The 20,227-nt window shown below is 39.6% G+C and overlaps 2 protein-coding genes across 5 annotated transcripts in view; both read right to left on the bottom strand.

Annotated features, from left to right (window-relative positions):
* map7d2b (MAP7 domain containing 2b) overlaps nucleotides 1-7,829 on the bottom strand; it is a 28,165-nt gene extending 20,336 nt beyond the window's left edge. For 3 of the 4 annotated variants that reach the window (XM_075452177.1, XM_075452178.1, XM_075452179.1), the window contains exons 1-3: nucleotides 7,701-7,829; nucleotides 6,544-6,618; nucleotides 5,077-5,237 (exon numbers count right to left, since the gene is read on the bottom strand). In XM_075452177.1, the coding sequence (XP_075308292.1) occupies nucleotides 5,077-5,237; nucleotides 6,544-6,618; nucleotides 7,701-7,737 (273 nt within the window). In that variant the 5' untranslated portion in view covers nucleotides 7,738-7,829. The remainder of the gene's footprint in view (nucleotides 1-5,076; nucleotides 5,238-6,543; nucleotides 6,619-7,700) is intronic. The other variant, XM_075452180.1, reaches the window with a different exon arrangement.
* A 2,688-nt stretch (nucleotides 7,830-10,517) lies between these two features.
* Nucleotides 10,518-18,192, bottom strand: eif1axb (eukaryotic translation initiation factor 1A X-linked b). Its single transcript, XM_075452371.1, has 7 exons — nucleotides 18,010-18,192; nucleotides 17,099-17,182; nucleotides 15,370-15,473; nucleotides 15,116-15,166; nucleotides 14,585-14,666; nucleotides 13,301-13,392; nucleotides 10,518-11,923 (listed from the first exon to the last, which is right to left on the bottom strand). The coding sequence occupies exons 1-7, from the start codon at nucleotides 18,023-18,025 to the stop codon at nucleotides 11,918-11,920; spliced, it is 435 nt and encodes a 144-aa protein (XP_075308486.1). The 5' UTR covers nucleotides 18,026-18,192; the 3' UTR covers nucleotides 10,518-11,917.
* Nucleotides 18,193-20,227: the final 2,035 nt, after the last annotated feature.

Here is a 20,227-nt window from a genome sequence, read left to right as displayed (position 1 = left end):
AGACATCTAATTGCACACCAGACTATTAAAATAAATAACTATTTATAAATAAATTTAGAAAAAAAAAACTTATGAAGACTAATCAGAACAACCTTACATGCCTGTAACTATAGTTCTAGTGACTGAATATTAGGAGTAAAAATCTTCAGGACAGTAAATTCTCTCGTTAAAAGGCTAAAATGAGGCTCATTGATTCCGTAGCTTTCTTTGGTGAAATATGTGCCTGCCCACATCGACTGTCTGTTCCCGTAAATGGCACATGATGCGCTGATGATTTCATCGCCCCGTGAGCCCGACCAATCATTTTGTCATTCAGCTATGCACATGAGGTTGAGCAGCAGAGGAGGGGGACTGTAGAAGGAAAACAGCCCCTCCAAATCAATAAACAGTAACCCTCCGCCCCTCTGAGGACCAGGCTGTTACTTTTTAACCCTTTGTGTGCTGATCAGGATTTCAGCTCCACAAATTTATGATGTGGGTCAAACTGACAAGGTTACTGAACAAAAACAGCCAAGAATTTATGGTGCGCTCTGAAATTGTCCGTGGTTCTCAGCCCAGTGATGTCCACTCACCATCTCTGAAGAAAAACTATAAACAGAGTCATTTAAAATCATCTCTGCAATCATTGGCAGTCAGAAGACAACAGCAGTGCATTTTATTCATCTATAAAGCTCTCCTGAGCTAACTACAGACTTATGTCACATGTCTATTTCACTATAAATCCACTTCACACTGTACTGGGTCCCAAAAATATATATCAGCCTGGCTTTTAAGTTCTGTGCCCCTTATAACTGAAATCATTTCCAAAAACCTTTAAAATTAGAGATCTTTGGCTTCCTTTAAACCATCTTGGAGGACAATGAGCAGATTAGATGCACATGTTTTAATCAAATTAGTTGATTTTAACATATTTATTCTGTACTGTTTTACATATTTTGAATTTATCTGCAACCATCTTATTGTTATTGTGCTCTTACTGTCTTGTACTTATTATTTTATTCTTATTTTGTTCTTATTTTGTGAAGACATCACTGTAAAAGAGCTCGGTCTCAACTGACCTCCCTGCATAAATGGAGATTATGAATGAATCTCTGCTGTCCAACAGGACGCCACATCATAGCTGATGTTACATTATATTATCTGCTGTCTTAGAGGTGCAATTTCAGCTGCTTTTTGACCAACTTTATTACTCTGATCCGATATCACTGCACTCCATATAATTATATGGTGATAATACGACTGTTTTTCCCCACATATGTCATGTCTGTCATCATATCGGTGGCTTTTGGACAGCTACGGTCTACTGAGAGCTTCCATAACGAGGTCATACAAGACGTTTGGAACCAGAAGATTTCTGGTTTGCTGTCCCTTTAAAGTCTGAGTCATACTGACTAATCGTGCATGTGAAGGCACCTCAAGTGGAGAGTAAACAACAGAGGACATTGGTTGAAGTAGCTATCGCTTAGCTTTTTGTTGGTTCTTTAAAATCAATTTGTGTTTAATAAAGCTCAGGGTTCCTGACTGGCTTCTGTGTGATTTGTATACAGATTGAAAAAGGCGTTTAACAGCGACATTATACATCTTTGAGCCTTTGATATCTGCTCAAGTAGCTGCTTGAACTCAGATTAAAGCCCACATGTTAAGACTTTTGAGTCGGCATTAATTTGGGCCAAAGATTTAAATGGTTTTAATAAAATCCTGAGGTGAAATAAAATATGAACTGAGCAAACTTGTACTGTGTTCAAATGATCATGCACATAGTATTTCAGTTAAAGGGAAGTTTTTGCTCATGTTGTTCCTCCTGTCTGTTCAGATCACTGATATCAACCTCAGACAGGCTTGATAACTACGTTGAGTCTAATTTAAGGGGAATTACTTAAGCCTTAAGAGTCTGTAATAATATAAATGCCCCTTATTTTCTTATATCTGCTTATAATCACCTTTTAAGGCACTTCATATAACCTGATAATCCCTGTGTTGCGTATCAAAATGTATAGAATAATCTGAGCTATTACACTGTGGACTTTGGGGCCCGATAATAAACCTCCTCCAGAGGCTTCCATCTGTGCATAAAGCTGTTTTTCAGCCCCACCCACTAACCTATGCTCACAGGCAGAAACGTTCTCAGTGGGCTCAGAAATACGTGAAGACTTCTTTTCAAACAGTTTTATTAACCGATGAATGCCGTGCCACAATGGAAGGTCCAGGTAGATGGAGTTCTGGGTAGCTGGTGGACGGCCACCACATCCCAACAAGGCTGCGACGTCAGCACGGAGGTGGCGGAGTGATGCTCTGGGCTGGAATAACAGGGAGTGAGGTGGTAGGCCGTCTGAAAAGTATGTGGAGATTCTGACTGGCCATATCCTGAACCATCCCATCCACCATGCCACGCTGCAAAAAATACCTCTAAATCTTTGGCTGGGTATAAAGGGGGAAAAACTCATGGTGGCGCCACCATCATCCCCTGACCTCAACCCTACTGAGAACCTGTGCATCCTTAAAAGAAGATCTATGAGGGAGGTGGCAGAATACCTCCAGACACAGGCAGAAACTATCCATGGACTTGGATAAAGATAAAGATCTCAAGAAATAAATGGATGAGAGTTGTTAAGGTGGTATGGAAGAAGGTATCCTGTGTTAACATGTAAAGGTGGTTTTGATTGAAATATCATTTGTTTTAAAAAAAAATTATGTTGCAAAAAATACGACAGATTTCCATTTTCAGCTCTTTACAAACTATTTTATTTTTTTGGAAAACTGCATTTTGAGCAATTTGCAAAAAATACTGTTGCCATCATTGGAAGTTTTGTCCGGTAAAATCCTGATTATTATAGAACAGAATAAAATTGTTGATGATTAAAAAATCTCATTCACTGTCAATCGTATTGACAAATTAGGAAAAATGAAGAAAAACATCATCTGCGTAATAATTTGGAACACAGTGCACAGCCTGCTTCTCATAACATCTCTGGTTCTGGTTTAACTTTAACAAATCAAACTGGGATTCATTTCATTGATTGAACATGTGTAGACGAACGAACTTTGGAACCTGTGTAAAATCTAAAATTAAACGATCGATTTCCTGTCAGTTATTCACAATCTGACTTTTATTCAACGTCAATCGAGTGCTTTCAGTGTGTTTATGATATCATCGGAAACAGAATCAGTGGAAGGATGGAGCTTTTCACAGGTGATTTAATCAGAAAGTCTGATCAGAAACCGCTCCGGAGCAGGTGATGTGTTCAGCGTGAGCTATCGTGGTAAACTAACCGATTAAAAAAACACCTTCTTGACTTTAAGCTCAACATACTTCACTGAGATATCTGTTAGGGCTCTTAGCCTCTGAGGAAGTATGTCCACCTCCCCCCTTCATGCAAAGACAAGTGTGTCAGCACTCAATAAGGATTGGCTCCCTTGACCGGTCTGCCCATTGGACTGGCCTCCAGACTCCTGATGGCTGATGACAAACCTCTACGACTATAAAAGGATCCTGAAGAGGCTAATTTGGTGCAGCTTGGTGTGCAGTTTGCTCTCTGATTTGGTTCACCTGTGATAGTGCTGCTATCTTGTTGTCGATCGTGGTTACTCTGAGTGATGCTGTCCTTTCGTTACACAACTTAAAACTGTTTCAGAGGCTGGGCTAAAGATTAATTAGTTTCAGCACTCGTTTAATACTTTTGTACCTTTTATAGTTTAGGTTTAGAAGTCTCTTCTCTTCGTGTGTTTTCTGTTTGTTTAGAGTTTAGAGAGGCTTTTTGGTTTTTTCCTTTCTTAGTAGTTTAGTTTTTTTAAATATTAAGGAAGATGCTTTTTATGTTTTGATTATTTATTGATTTGAGTTGCACCTTCCGCCCTTAATTCCTCTGGTTTATCTTGTCTTTGTCACCCTAATAAAGCTTTAAACTCCAACTGACCATCTGGACATCTTTTATGTTACTTCCCTCCACCCCTCGCATAAACGGGGACGTAACAATATCGATCTCGCTTCGTAGTACACACGACTCAAGACAGGGCGTGGCTCTGGGGAAACAATAACGTGTTGGGGCAGAAAACCATCCAAACTCTTCATGCTTCAGCTGAATGCACACCATTGGTCAGCTGACAGAAAGCCATTAGAGCCTCTGTGTTTTCAGCTGTTTGTAGACTCGGTTATAGATCGACACAATTAATTCAGAGTGAGAGGGCAGAGGGCGAACGGAAAAAAGCCACGAGTGATCACTCGTGGAAAGCAAAGCTTTTTATCACAGATGTTTTTCCAGCTGCACTGGTCAAAGTTTGAAAATGTCAACAAGCGAGAGGTGGAGAGGAAAGCTGAAAAGGTAAGAGACAGAGGAACGCATAATGTGGCCATTTGGAGGATAAGACGGTTGTAACTGATTTATTAAAGGACATAAGAGCTGTTGAGGGCTGAAAGGTAGTTCAGAATAATTTAAACTGAACTGCGTCTCAACAGTCTCACTTCATTATGGTTATATAGAGATGTTGTATTCAATGATTATTTCAAAGAAAATCCTTCTAAAGTTCTGATTTCCTAATATCTATAACAATTATATTCTTGTGGAGTTTTTAACCATACATCCACATTAACCTGCTACCATTCTAATCTGATTGATTTTGTTCAAAAGCTGGTCAATAAACATGTTAATAAGTTGTTTTAATTGTAAAAGGATGCTTTGACAAACAGGGTGTGTTGTAAAATATCAGATGATTGGGACTGATGCTTGGTTATATTCCTGATTGTATCATACTTGACCGAATGATTAAAAAAATAAAAAAATAAATAATTATTTTACTTCATACTTCACAAACTCGAGTGAAGTTGTTTGTGTTCAAGGTTTACAACACACAATGTGTCACTTAACACGACAATTAACAACTAAAGATTCATGTCACAAATCAAAGCACCGCAGGAATTTGAGTATTCGACATCGTTTCATATTAATGTTATATGAATATTTTCATGATTATTACCCATCTTTAGCTTTAAGTGTCATTCTAAAACACTGGATCGTCATCCTGTTTTCTGACCTCTTCTGATGGCATTGAATGCATCGTTAATGTGTCGTGACCTCTGACCTTTTCTGCCTCTAGCTGATGTCGTCTCTTCTCCTCAGCAGCCGCTCGGCGCTGCTGTTCCTTCCTCCTCTGGTCATCCATCTTTCTCCCTCGTTCCTCGGCGCTGCGCTCCAGCTGCTGCTGCGCGCGGCGCTCCTTGTTCTGCAGCACCTGCGACAGCCCTGCACGCACATCAGAGCGCCACAGGTGGGAATTAAGTACATTCCCAAAAACCCTAGCATCACCATTGACAAATTCGTCTCTTTCAAAATAAAAAAAGGTAAGTGGTGTCCATGTTAATCCTGCTACACTAATGAATCGTGCTGCCAGAAGTCTTTATGGAAAAATAAATTATCTGGTGTGTCGCAAATAACCTCCAAATTCTCCTTGTTTCTGTACAATATTCAGCTTTTCCTTGGAAACTGCTGTAACAAATGTCTCCAACATGGGGACCTTCAAATCAGGATTTTAGGGTTAATTGATAAAGCACGAGATTGAGGTCTTTTTCATGTCGGTCAGTTGGTTGGGTGGCTGTGAGGATTCAACATAAGATCCTTCTGACTGTAAAAATCTTAAATCTTAAAGATTCCTAATATCTGTTTAGGAACTGAAAAAACAGAATAAGTAGAGAGTGGCTGGTTTGTGGGGGACATGTATAGGAGTTTTAGTCACTTTCATTTTATATACAAATGGGAAAAAAAGGACATCCAATCCCTTTTTCATTGTTCTGTATCCCATTTTAAGACTTTAAGAATCATGTTGGCCATGGTGATACACACTCAAAATAATGAGTTTTAGAGAGATTTACATGAGTTGTTAATTCAATTCAGTTTTATTTAGAAAGCACAAAATCCTAACAAATGTCTTCTCAACACACTTCAAAGACACAATCCAAAAAAAATTCCCTTTTAACAGGAAGAAACCTCCATCTGAACCAGAACCAGGAACGGTGGCCATCTGTCTCGACCAGCTGGGGGCTAAGAGGACATGAAAGAGGGGACAACATGCACCATGACACCAGGCCTGGGGTTGTTGTTGGTGTCGTAGTTAGCAGTCTATATTAGTTTATTAAAACTGACATCATCATAACTCATTATTTTAGGACTGTCTTTCCATTAAAGGGGAACTCCGGGGCATTTGAAGCGCAATCCCATTGCCAGAGGTTGTCAAATACTGACAGTAGGACACAGACTGGTGCAAATCGGCGCTCCCTGTGCGGCGATTGCGCTGTTTGCGCAGCCTGTCATGCGAGGCTAATATGTGGTGGCTAAGGGGCAAGCGCTAACCCTTCATCTAACAAACAGCATACAACTAAATAATACAAATATGAAGATTTATTTGAGGAAGACCCCTTGGTGGTAATTCAAACACTGTACATACTTCAAGCATTCATACTTTTCTGAAGCTGCTGTATTTCTTGTTTGTGATATCTTGGATTATGAAGCCACCAGGAATAAATTAAAGGATGTAATGCGATTAGATGCTTACCTGTAGGGCTGGATGGTGATCGTGAAGGAGACACATGCCTGTTGGTGAGCAGTGGTTCAGGAGGCGGGACCAGAGCTGTGTTTTAGAGAGTCATACATGACACATGATTCATGTCACACTGCCCAAAAGGCAGATACAGCTAAACATAAAGCTAGTGGTGAACGTGACTCCTGTATATCAACATGGAAGTGGCTCAAAGGACAGCAATCACATGCACTTCTGCATGGCATCTATATTGAATAAATCGCCTGTCAGTCACTGTATTGGTTTTCGGGTCAATCGTCAGTTCAATACCCCTGAGTGTGACCTCCAGCCCTTTTTTTGTTGTGTCTCTGAATCTCAGTCTGTCGAAGTGACATGTAAGCAGCCAGAAGACAGATGTCTGCGAACACGCAACGGGATTCAGCCAAAAAAGATCCTCTGTGCAGACATTAGATACGCAAATATATGCAAATCTCAGCTTAGTCCAAAGCATCTCCTGGGTTCTACTTTGCTTGATCTCAAGTGAAATTACATCACAGGAAAAGATCAGCTGAATCACGACTTAAAGGCTTGATTTCATTTTAATATGCGTGACATATCAACACCTTATTAATAAAAAAAAACACATCAGATTCAAAGAACATCCTCTTCAACAGCCTCTAGTAATTAAATGGAATCTACATATAGTTTTGCATCACATAGAAACATATTGACATCAAAATAGGCTATATGAATGCGTACATTTTTTTTAATGCCCTGACAACATATTACTCGTCTTTGGACAACTGAAACAGACTGAAAATACTGTATTAACAGCAAAATTAATCAATCCATTCAATAACTTAATAACTAAAGATAATAATTAATAATAACAATAAAATGGAAAATACATTACTAGATTGACTGTAAGAAACCTGCCTTAAGATAATCCTTTAGGTGGTTAAGATATCTTTAAAAAAACAAATATCAAGAACAAAGCACAGCATTGCAGTACCGAGGCTGTGGTGGACCCAGCAGCTAATACAGCTTTCACAGTGGATCGATGCTCTAGGAGCTATCTAGTGCCTCCTCTTATCCTATAGGTGTCTACGGAAAACCAGAAAAAATATCCTCCAGTTCTAGACATTTACTCCAAATGACAGAGATATAAAAACGTGAGCACATATGTTCTTCACCTGTCATGTCAACGCGTTCTGGAGCCACTTGGGTCATCGAGTATTTTGACCGTTTAGTTGAGGTAACCGCCGGTTGGACACAGTGACACAGGGAAACACGGAGGAGAAACGGATGCTAGGAGCGCAGAGCCTCTGCTACACCTACAGAGTGGGGAGGGGGACCAGCATCATTGAAAATGATGTCATAAAACAGAAGCTATATTTATCTTGTGTACACTTTTCACTGCCGATAGCCTTCAGGGCGAAAACAGTTAACTGTCAGGTCCACTTTCCACCATATCAAACATTACCTTTTATTTTTTTTAATGAAATTTATAAATAATTACTAAAATGTGACCCACAGTTATATTAGTCTGTAAATATGTTGTATTTTTCTTTAAAAGTTATTAGAATTAAAAAAATATTTATGTTAATATCTCGGCTTCTTCACCACAGATACATAAAGATGTGACCGCTTCGCAGTTAGCTAATTTACATATTAATACGCCAGTTTATGCCGCTATTCGTCGCTTAGCAACCAGATAGGCTGTTGCCCAATACTATTAGCAACGTGGCGGAAAAGTCAGAGATTCTTTTGGCTAAATAAAGTTCAAAATGGCTTTACCAAACAACAATAGCATTTCATGTAATTTATATGGTCTGTTATTCCCTTTTCTATCCCTCTCTCACGTGGCTGATCGTTTTATCTGTCAAATTGGCTCGTGCCGGAGCGCACATGCCAAGAACAAGCGAGTCCCAGCGGCAACCTTACGTCATAGTTATTGCAGTGTTAATATGGGTCAGTGCCACTGCTGTGACATGTTTTCTGAGTCATGTGTGACGACAGCGCTAAGAAAAATAATAACAAAGGCCACCAGAAAACAACCAAGACCACTCACTGTATTTGTAACCAGATCTAATATTTGGGGCTGAATAAACATCCAGAGAGAACACAGAATTGATTGGCCCTTTTTAATTCTATCTTTTGGTACCCAGAAACCAAATAAACCTAACTCGATTAAGATTCTCGTCTAACTTTTGTCCTTTAAGTTCCGGAAAGACTGATCTGCTGGTCGTTTGTTATCCCACACAAAGACATCTACACTCTCCTCCAAAAAAGTATTGGAACAGTGAGCACAATTCCTTTTTGCAGAAGACTGAAAGCATTTGGGTTTGACATCAACAGATGAATAAGAGCTGATCATTTCGACTTTAATTTCAAGGTATTTACATCTGGATCTGGAACACAACTTAAAAGAACCTTTTGTTTGAACCCACCCATCTCCGAGTAAAAAAAAAACATTTGACCAAGAGAACAAGAGAAGACTTGGGGTGGAGAATGGCTGCAACGTGTACTCCAAAAAAAAACATCTGGAAGAAGAATGGCAGAAAAAACACATCCGTGAGCAGGAGATCAGGGAATGTAGGAGAAACCACATCAGAAAGGATCAACACACAGACAGAAATTTCACCACAGACATGAAAACAAAACTCTGTTCACCTGAAAATGTCCTCCGTCTGAAGAACCATCAGCGCATTGTTCACCGAAAATCATCCCTCTGCTCTGCCTGAGGACGTTTTAGATCCAGCAGAGAACAGACAGAGGTGGCCACAGAAAGGAGCTTTCTGAGCTTAGCAGAGGAGGTGGCTGAACTTGACAAGTGATGTAATTTTAAGATGAAAATCAGATGGGCTCGTTAAAATGAGGATCTTTCAAACAATGGGAAACTAAAATGAAATACTTGGGTTGTGTTTTACACTTGCTGGTGACTTCATACGTCCAAATATTTGCTCCCAAGAGCAAAAAAAAGGTATTTTTCCATAACATGTCACCTTTAATCATATTTCAACACAAACAAGGTGATTTCCAACTGCCGGCCAGGACAAACAATCTACATAGCAGAGTGTGGTTTGTGTTTAAGCGCCTAAGCGGCACTTAAAATGTTCCGTGTTTGAAAAATTTCATTTCTGCTTCCACTTTGCCGCAAAACATGGTTTTGTTTCATGGTTTTATGTAAGAAGCTAACATTTTGTAGCCAACTGAGATAACACATTTCAATAAAGAGAAATTCAAAGATTACGTAAACAGACTTTTCTTTTAACATGTTCTTAACGGCTTTATGGAGAGCCATTCATGCTGCTTCAAACAACCATGTTTTTATAGATCTTTGAAGAAACTTGTTGAAATGGCAGGAACATCTTGCTTAAAAGTCCTTTGTGGAAGGGAAAATAGCTCCTTTGACATCACCCATAACCACCTTAATTTTCCCAGCATGCAGGGAAGAAAAACAAAGGTTTAATTATTAAAGATAGAATATCAAACTTCACAAATTATCTTGACTGTGGACTTCATCCTACTTTTACAAGACTGGATGATTTTCCCTGAAACGATCCTACCATGTGTGACCTCATCTGTGTGTATTGTTCATTCTTGGTCAGTGTCCTGATAAAGCCTTTATCGGCAAATACTCCAGAAGAACGCAGCTTTTCCCTCCCTTTTTCCAGGACCTGCCTCAGCAGCACGAGACAAAAACCAAGACAAAGAAAAGAATATAAAACTAATACAAGAGACTAGAAGTCATTGCACAGAAAAGAACAGCCAGCAGGTCAGAATCCAGACTTGGTGGCTCTAGAGCTGGTGGGCTCCCCACGTCAGCTCGTCATGGGGGACGTTTTGTCCACAGTTTAAGGGGAAAAAAAAATTAAAAAAATCACGTGAGCAGGCTTGTGCCGAAAGACCCTAGATGCTCTGAGGTCTTGGTATTCTAGCTCAATCTTGCCACCATCAGACCGGCACAGGAAGTGCGTTAGGCGCCCAAAAACCACCAGCCAGGTCAGTGGAGTTAAGATCTTTATTGGAAACCCAGCCTTCAAACATCATTGTACATTTTTTTTTATTAATTCAGTTACAGGAACAACAGCAACAAGCCCTGTGTGGAGAAGAGCAGTGGTTCCCAAAATGAGGTGCTAGGCCCCCCCTCGATGAACGTGGAAATTCCCAGAGGAAGGACTACGGGAAATAGATATAATCTGCTGTATATAGATCACTGATTTTTACATGTGTAAGACAGACAGCTCTGCTGTGAGGTTTTACTGGTAGATACGTGTGTAGATGTAGATTTGTGTGTAGATATGTGTGTGTGTGTGTGTGTGTGGTGAAGAGGTTTGGGAACCGCTGGTCTAGCGTGAGACAGAGCGACCAACCAGCCGAGTTTCACTGAGTTGAAGCGACAGAGTGAGCAGCGAAGAGTTCAGGAAAAAAAGAAACAGACAGACACAAATAAGGGAATCAACAGAAAAGTACATTTTATGCTTTTTTTGGATTTCAGGAGATGAATTGCCTTCATTTGGCCATAGTTCATCCAAAACGAGCAAATAGTTCATTTGATACGCCGTAAGTGGAACATGACGTTAACTGAAAAGAAAGAAAACCTAAAAAAAAAAATAATAATAATAATAATACAGATCGAAGAAATGTTTTTACCTTCCGTCTCTCAGGCTACAACGACACAGACTGCCCAAAGAGGAAAAAGAACACAAAATGGTTTATCTTTTTATTGGCGAATCCAGAGATTCTGTACTGTTTCTAAATTCCACATAGTGTGAAATGAATATAAATACATTTTTAAAAGATGACGCAACTGTTGTGATATTTCGCAGTCACGGTGTTGGTCTCTACAAAACAGCGTTTCCTTGGACAATGAAGGAAATTTAAAAAAAAAAAAAAAGGAAAGAAAACTCAGCGAATGAGATGGCAAAAATGGTCGTTTCGATGATGTTAGAAGCAAATGGTAAAAGAAAAAAAAATAATAATAATCTAACGGTGTTCCAGATGTTCAACCCCAACTTTGATGCTGGTGAGCAGCCTTTCTTGGGTTGTCCAATCCAACTGCACAAAGGCAGGAAGAGCGAATCAGTCGATGGGCAGCCTGCTGCAGCTGCTCCGACTGACAACTGAGACTGTTTCCAAAGCAGCATCTCGTATTAATTCGTGACGATAAATCAAAGTACTAATGGTGTTTACCCCGTGTGAAATGAACTGTAAAGTGTTACAAACAATAAAGACATCTACTGAAGGTAAACAGACTGAAATAAACATGCTGTATTTTAAGAAACTGTATTGGACTGGCATAGGCTGATCTTAGTAAAAATAATTATGGGTGCGCTGAACCGGCTCAAAATATCCCAATCGGAGCATCTCTAGTAAAACCCCACCTTCCCCCTCCAGCAGCAGGTGTTTAGATCTGGGAAGAAAAGGCAGAAAGCACAAATTATTCAACCTTTGTTCAACCTGTTTTAGGAATTGTTAAAGACGGTACTGGAGTTTCTGATCCGTATAGGTGGTTCTCCAGCGTTCTCTTAAGATTGATACATTTGATTTAAAAACAGCAAATGGTTAAGTATTAAGTTTACTATTTTACTTTAAACTCTTTCAAATCCAAATGCATTTCAGATCAGACAAAATAAATAAGTTTGAAGGCACTGGCGGGAGTTTCTAATGACCGAGGAAGGGTTCAAGCTTTTCAAACAAAGATTTTCATGTTCCAATGTAAGATTTAGAGGGATGTCTTAGCAGAAATGCAATAGAATAACCAGAACTATGTTTTGATTAGTGTGGAACTTCACAAAAATAAGAGGCTGTTTTTTTTCTGAGCCTTAAACGAGCATTTATGATCAAAAGATGATGTTAAACCGGGCAGCAGTTTGCAGTTTATGCCACTACATGTCACTATGCCACTACATGTCACTACATCCCACAGACTGGATCTTAAACGTATTATAAAGTGTAAAAAGATTAATTAAAGACACCGCTTGGCAAGTTCCGTGAGCCTAAAATGATATTTGAAGATGTATATTTTGTGTGTAAGAATATTTATGTCTAAGAAGCCCAAAAAATATATATGAATATATTAAATAACCAGGTTGTTTCTTCCCTGGTGGAGCCGTCATATTCCGGGATGTCAATGTCTGGATTTAACTGTGAAAGACTAGTTCAGGGAGTGTTATGGCCACCACAAAGTTCAGACCTGAACCCCTCTGAGAATCTTTGGGATGTGCTAGAGAAGACTTTACACGTGGTTCCTACTCCTTAATCGATTCAAGATCTTTGGGGGAAAATTGATGTTCTCACATTGCAAATACTTAGTGAAAAGATGCTGCAGCGAATTCGTGACCTTGACAAAATGTTGAGCATCAACTGCTCAACATGTTGTCAGGACAACGGCCTAAATGCAGCCAGGTGCACCGCTCAGATTTTTGTAAAGAACCAATCAGTGAGTGAGACATCACAAGCTGCCCCCGTCTATATCGTAGCCTCTGCGCCGAAAGCCCATGACACAACTTCATATGGTCAAATATCCTTCAAACATTCTCTGGTTCTTTCTCTTGTCGATTAAAAGCAAACTTACAATTAAAATCTCAGCGTGTTTTCATAATTAAAAAAACTACAGAAACAAATTTAAGGTGAAAATGCATTCACACAATATTTGGTGACGAGCTACAGCCTCTGTTTAGGAGAAACTGGTTAAATTAATCACGACCATGGTATATATTAATATTTATTCTAGGAGCTAAACTTGTGAACTACAGAAAATAAAATTATACAGTTAAAAAAAACTCACATCATCAATGTCTTCATCGTCATCACCGATGTCATCAAACTGGATCTCGTCGTCGTCTCCAGGCCCAAAGGTGTCCGTCTCATTGATTTTAGCTGTGAAGAGAGATTTGGATGTTAAAAAAAGGAAAACACGATGGCAATAAAAATGTTAGAAAAACATCCACAATTTCATCAAATAATAACGTTTCTGCCCGGCATACATCTGAGACCAGTTTGAAACGTCAACCAGTATGACGACGCTTGACTGAGGACCAAATATACTCATTTTTACCCTCAACAGAAGGACATCGTTCATGTCTGCATGTCCAATCTGGAGCAAGCGAATGTTTTCAGTCATTCTGTTACTAAATTAAAACTTGGAACAAATAAACGGTCATAACAGCCTCAGTCAGAGCTGACCCTGACCAAAAGCTTCTTAAGAAATGCCACAAATGACGTCAACAGGTCAGGTTTGTCTCTCTGGAAGCTGGTGTGAAATAGTACGACACAACACTGCTGTCTGCAAAGAGCTAAATGGTGTTTATGTCGTAAAATATGTGGTAAAAAGGTCCAGAATCACACAGGCTTCAGTGTTTCAAACACTTTCATTAAATGAATGGATCAACTTTTAGTTCTGCAAGTACCTTTTCAGAAAATAATGAAAAATTAAAAGCAATCGCTGCAGAATAATTAAATAGTAATAAATAATAGCAATATATCAGTAATACAGTAATAAAACAGTTTGTGGCAAACTGAGATTGATGTGAATTATAAGGAAGGAAAATGAGGACCCCTGCTGTTGAAAGGCTGTAACTGCATGAATCCTTCACCTGTTCCCACCCCTTCATTTGTCATAGGGAGCTTTCACATCAGGATAGTTCAGCCGACTTCTTCACAACGAAAACAAAGAATGGAGCAACACATTTTCGCAGTCTGGGAGTTTCTGTTTTTACTTTGGTGTTAACCAGTCTGAGAAGCAGACATGGCAGCGAGCTGTCCTCCTTCCTCTCTTTGCTTTGCTGGGTAGTCCGTTTGCATTTCCCAATTACAAGCGAACCGAGACCCACATGTTCAGGTGGACCAGAGTTCAGATGAGCTTTCACACCTGCCCAAACAAAGCGAACTATCCGAGGAAACAAACTCTGGGCTGTTTAAAGCGGACCAACCAGCTCTGGTGTGAAAGCGCCTCCAGTCTAACCTCTGTATTCCTGGCATCAACCGCTAAAAGTTAACTCCTTGGCTCGTTTCCCTGACGGAACCGTGCAAATTGACGTACCCACCGGAGGTGGAATTAGCGACAACTCACCGTGCTCTGGCAGCTCTCCGTAAGCTTTCAAACTCCGAGCTTCGTCTGCGTTGTACTTGAGGATGACGTCAGCTTTGTTATCCTGAAACACAAGTTAAGGTCGGAGTTTTTAAAAATCAGAAAAACTGGCCGCCGGTGACGGTACAAAACTGCACGTATAGGTAACGTTCAGCACTTGGAAGTGCTGGTCGTTGTTGTAATTTATGAACCATGGTAGGGATATTACGACATTTATGGTGATGATGATGATAAACCCTCTCCCTGCACCGTGAACTTCTACAGAAACTCAGAACACACCAGAGGGAGGTTCAAACCAGTATTTAAGATGAGTTTAAAAATGATGAAGCTCCTAGCCCCAGCCCTGAATCAGCTCAGGTAATGTCACCTGAATGTGAGCTCTGGTTTTCCCCAACACACCTGGGGTATATTATTCAAGTAAATTAAAATAAAATTAAGTGAGAATTAACAAATTCGTGTCAAAGTCCATTACTCCGTCTATATTCGAGTGTAAGTAAGATGCGTCCAACACACCTGGTAATCCCTCAGCCCGACCAGGATGATGTCCGACGTGTTAATCCAAACCTGGAGGGAGGCGAAACAAAGCAGAGGTCACACGGGGTCACGCTGCACTTTGTGACCCTCACACGGTCAACTGAGTCCACGCCGCCACATTAACGGCGGGTGACTGACCGCTGAGAAATTGCTGATGTGGCGTTGCGTCAGGAGGTTTCCTGCATGTGAGCTGAAGCAGAAAAGGTGCGAGAGGACGGTCGGGACATTCCTACCTTTTTCCGGAGTTTTCCTCTGATGTGGCAAAGCCGCTTGGTTCCATCAAAGCACATGGCCTCCAGACGCCCGTTCCCCAGCATTTTAATCACCTGAGCGTACTCTGAAAGACACGAGAGAGCAAAGGACCGTCAATTAAAGGTGGTCAACCAACAGGTGGAAAATAAATAGATAACAAAATTAAAAATAAAATAAACAGTCACATCTGAACAACTCTTCACATTGTCAGCGAATGAAAGTATTCTGATTGGTTGAAGTTAAAGAGTTTGTGAAACCCTGGAAATAAAAAAAGACGATGATAGGACAGAAAGAAGTGCTTTATGCCTAGAATTAAGTCATTGGATAAAAATTAGTAATGCTCCCCAATCAAAGCTCTACAGTGTCACTTACAATATTCTTCTCCACAAGTATTTCCCCAAACATTCCAAAACACACCAAAAACAGAACATGCTCTTTAATGCATAAAGTTAGCATCGAAAAATCAATGTAAAGACTTACAGTGATTCATAAGAACATCTATTACCATCCTACCATTACGGGACAACACTCTTGTTTTGTCTTCCGTTATAAATCCAGTTCTCTCCTTTCACAGACAAACGGACATAGTGCGTTTGTAAATTAGCTGTTTAGAGGAAATAAAAGTCATAACAACTTCCACTTAAGAGAGCCCGTTGTCCTTGTCTTGCTGAGCATTGCTCCCTGTAGCGTCAGTGCAGGTCTAAAGAGGTACCTAAGTAGCATTGTACACTCCCATCAGCACTCACAGACCTCCAATGGTTCACAAGACAAGCTTCATAATCATGAAACACTCTGTTCTGTCCATACAACCCCTGACCAACTACTGTGTTTCCAACCAATTTGAACCTGACATTACTTCCTTTTAAAAAAATTTTTTGGTGCTTTGCAGTTTTATTTTATCCTTAATGGAAATCTGATGTTGAAAAGACAAATTTTACTTAAAAAAAGATCAATAACGTACAATGAACACGATATTGACCAAAATAACCATAATTATCAGGTATAAAATCGGCAACTTATCCAGCTTGACAGATTAATGGAAGGTATAGTTAGTATCCATTGGTAAATTAACCACAATTTAAATAAACAAAACAGCAAAAAATAACTGGATAAACCAATAAAAACCATAAGCCGTGGCCCTGATATAAAACTGTTCATGTAACTCACAATAATAATATAATCTTATTTGTGTAGAATTAATGTTTACATTGTGTTTAACAAGAAGGGATCAGGCGAGTTAGTGAGACAGACGTTAACAAAAACACAATTATAAAGTTTGTTATAAATGGATCAGAAGTTTTAAGTAACGATTTTCAGGTAGTTTGAGACTTTGTGTGCTCGACTTCAAGGGCAAAGTAACTTTATGAGTAAAAGACCAAATCTTCTTTTGTCGTAGACTGTGATCTAGGAACAGTTAGCAAGTCACCATCTGCGCACATCAAAGATTAGTAGGGTAAAAAAGAGACCACAAAAAAAAAGTGAGATGCATTTTGGGGTGATTTAAAGCTTTGAAGGTGAGCAGTAAAATTTTAAAATCAATACAAATCTAACACGGAGCCATGGAGCTCAGGGATGATGTGTTCATCCACATTTGTCCTGGCAATGAGTCTAAGAGCAGCATATCACAACAGGCTAGAAAGGTAAAAGCTTTGTCGTATCAGGTTATGATGTGCCAACCTCCAACAAGATGAAAACAGAACCAGAACTCACCCTGTCCATCCTCTTTGAACACCAGCTCTCTCTTCTCAGACTCATTCTCGTTCTTTCCACGTCGCCTGTTTTTTCCTCCTTTACCTGTAAGCAGAGTTGTCATTGTTAACCTCATAGCTCTCAATTTCAGCTGTGGTCATACCCAATCTTTGCCTGGCTAACTTCCAAGGACAAACCCCCTGAAAAGCGTGTTTGTTTTTTTTAATAATGAAAAACTAATGATAACAGAAACAGAAGCAATATAGCTGTTAAGATTTAGACCTAAAGTGACAGATCACAAAAGTAAGACCCCTACAGGTTTAATTCAAATAAGAGTAGGCATTTTCGTTGAGCAGGTGCTCAAGAATGTTATTCAACGGGAGTCCTTATCAATGACCCTCTTCTGTAATCAGTTTATTAAAAAAAACATTAATCTAAACGCTAACGTCAGCCACACTGTAGATGCTACGAAACTGACAGAAACGACAGCTAAATAGCAGCTGTTAGCCCATTGAAAACTTATCAAGAAGTTCAAATAGGATAATCAAATGTGTTTAGTAACACTGATCACGAGTTAAATGTGTTATTGGGGTGGGTTTTGCTGAAATTAATAAGCAGATGTCACGGGCCACCCCGGGGTGGGGTTTAACTTGCTAGCAACCCGCTAGTTAGCCAAGTCAGCTCGCCGCAGAATTAGAAGAGTAAGAATGTTAAATAGATGATTATCAGGCAAGCGATGTCAGAAAACCTTACCAGACCGAAATCAAAGTCGTAATTTTATTGGATATTACGGGGACATCGCTGACCGCTGTGTGAAGGACTCAGATATGAGCGGCTAACCAGAGTTAGCCGGTTGAGTCACGTTTTCATGACGGCGGGCTAAAACAGCGGCAGGAAAATGAACACTAAAACACGTCTTCTCCGTCTCTTACCTTTATTTTTGGGCATATTCTTTCACGCCTCGCTCAGGTTACCCTAGCTCAATGGAACTCGACAGAAACGTTCAACTGTTAAACAGTAACTGTTTACCAGAGTCACCGAAAGCACAAATATAAACTGAACGTAGGAAGAAGCTAGCGAGTCAGCGAGTCTCTTCTCACATGTGCGCATGCGCTTATGACGACATTCAAAACCATGCTGCTTTATTGAAAAGGGTGATTGTTACAGGGACAAATTTACCCCCTTTTTCCTTTGTTGGACTTCCGAAACATGACAAAAACAAACAAACAGTTATTACTTCATACAATGTAACATTACAAACATTGCCAGGAGGGATTGAAATACAAGTACATTAAATATGAAGTACAAGATTCTTACAGATTTGTTATTTTCTTATTCAGAGATAGTTTTTATGTATGCAATGCAATGCAATTTTATTTGTAGAGCACAATTCATACACAAAGCAATTCAAAGTGCTTTAGAGCTACATAAAATCACAAGAAGGCAATAAAATAATTCCAAAAAAACAAAAAATAATCATTAATTAATTTAAAAGTGAAGAGTGCAGATAAAATACTTTCAGGTGTCATATGCACAGCTAAATAGAACCGTTTTCAGCCTGGATTTAAACATTGTCAGAGTTGAGGCCTGTCTCACATCTTCTGGAAGACTGTTCCAGATTTTAGGAGCATAAAACTGAAACGCAGCCTCACTTTGTTTAGTCCTGACTCTGGGCACCAGCAGGAGACCCCTCCCTGAGGTTCTCAGAGCCCGAGTTGGTTCATATGGCTTACATGTCAGAGATGTACTTTGGCGCTTGACCATGAAGACACTTGTACACAAGCAGAGCTGTTTTAAAGTCTATTCTCTGAGCGACAGGAAGCCAGTGCAGAGACCTGAGCACTGGACTAATATGGTCGTATTTCCTGGTTCTAGTCAGGACTCGAGCAGCAGCATTCTGGATGTACTGCAGCTGTCTTACAGCCCGTTTAGAGAGCCCAGTGAGCAGTCCGTTACAGTAGTCTAACCTGCTGGAGACAAACGCATGGATCAGTCTTTCTATGTCTGGTTTAGACACTATTCCTTTGATTCTGGCAATGTTTTTTAGATGGTAAAAAGCTGCTGATGTTACAGATTTAATGTGGCTGTTAAAGTTCAGGTCTGAGTCCAATATTACCCCGAGATTTCTAACTTGATAGTTAGGTTTTAGAGAGAGAGTCTCAAGGTGACTGATAACACTTTCTCTTTGTTTCTGTGGGCCACAGACAATGATTTCAGTTTTGTCTGAGTTTAGCTGGAGAAAATTGTTTTGCATCCACACACTGATCTGTTCGATGCAGTGACACAATGTATCTACAGGCCCATGTTCTCCTGCTGTCAGTGACACGTAGATCTGAGTGTCATCTGCATAGTTGTGGTACGACACATTATAGCTGCGTATGAAAGCATGTACAGATTGAACAATAGGGGTCCCAGGACCCCTATGTGCAGTTCAGAACAGTTGCCTTTTTAACATGTTAATAATGTAAGTAATAATGTAATTTATAGCGGCCCTATTCTGCATTGTGGATAGGAAATTTACCTCAAATGATCAGCTGATTCACAAAGTATAGCTCTTTCTGTTTCTTGTTACTATTATTGTGGAAACCAAATGGTACAATTTCCCAACAAAGGGAATGTGTTGAGTAAGATCTTTTCTTCATTTGCTCGAGCAAGGACATTGCCACATATCCTTGATTTTATGAAGATAGTGGTTAACATGATAATATTTATGTAAGATTTTATAGGATACATCTTATTAGTGAGGATAATTCTGTAAGGGATGGCATCAATAAGTATGGCAACTTCTTTTGGAACGACAGGAATACCAAACATTAGAATAAATTCAACAAAGTTCGAGACACATTTCCTCTTAAGGAGAAAGTTGCAGTTCGTAGTTATCCTTTAATATCTGAAAAATGGGTCATATTTCTTGAAAACTTTCACAGTTTCATAGAGACATACACATTGGATGCTCTGCTTTGTCTTCCATAAGACTCAAACACTGGCATATTCTTGTTGATAAAGCTATTCTTGGTCCTACAGTCTTAAACAATAAGTACTGGAAGTTTTAGTCTCCCTAAAGGACTATCCATCTAGTCTACAGAATCCATAAAGTATGAACTGATTTGTGTTGATTTGATTTAAATCTGATTCACATTCTGCTTGGAA

This window comes from Odontesthes bonariensis, chromosome 20, assembly GCF_027942865.1.
Source record: "Odontesthes bonariensis isolate fOdoBon6 chromosome 20, fOdoBon6.hap1, whole genome shotgun sequence".
NCBI classification, from domain to species: Eukaryota; Metazoa; Chordata; class Actinopteri; order Atheriniformes; family Atherinopsidae; genus Odontesthes; species Odontesthes bonariensis.
This window is presented reverse-complemented; position numbering and strand designations above follow the sequence as displayed.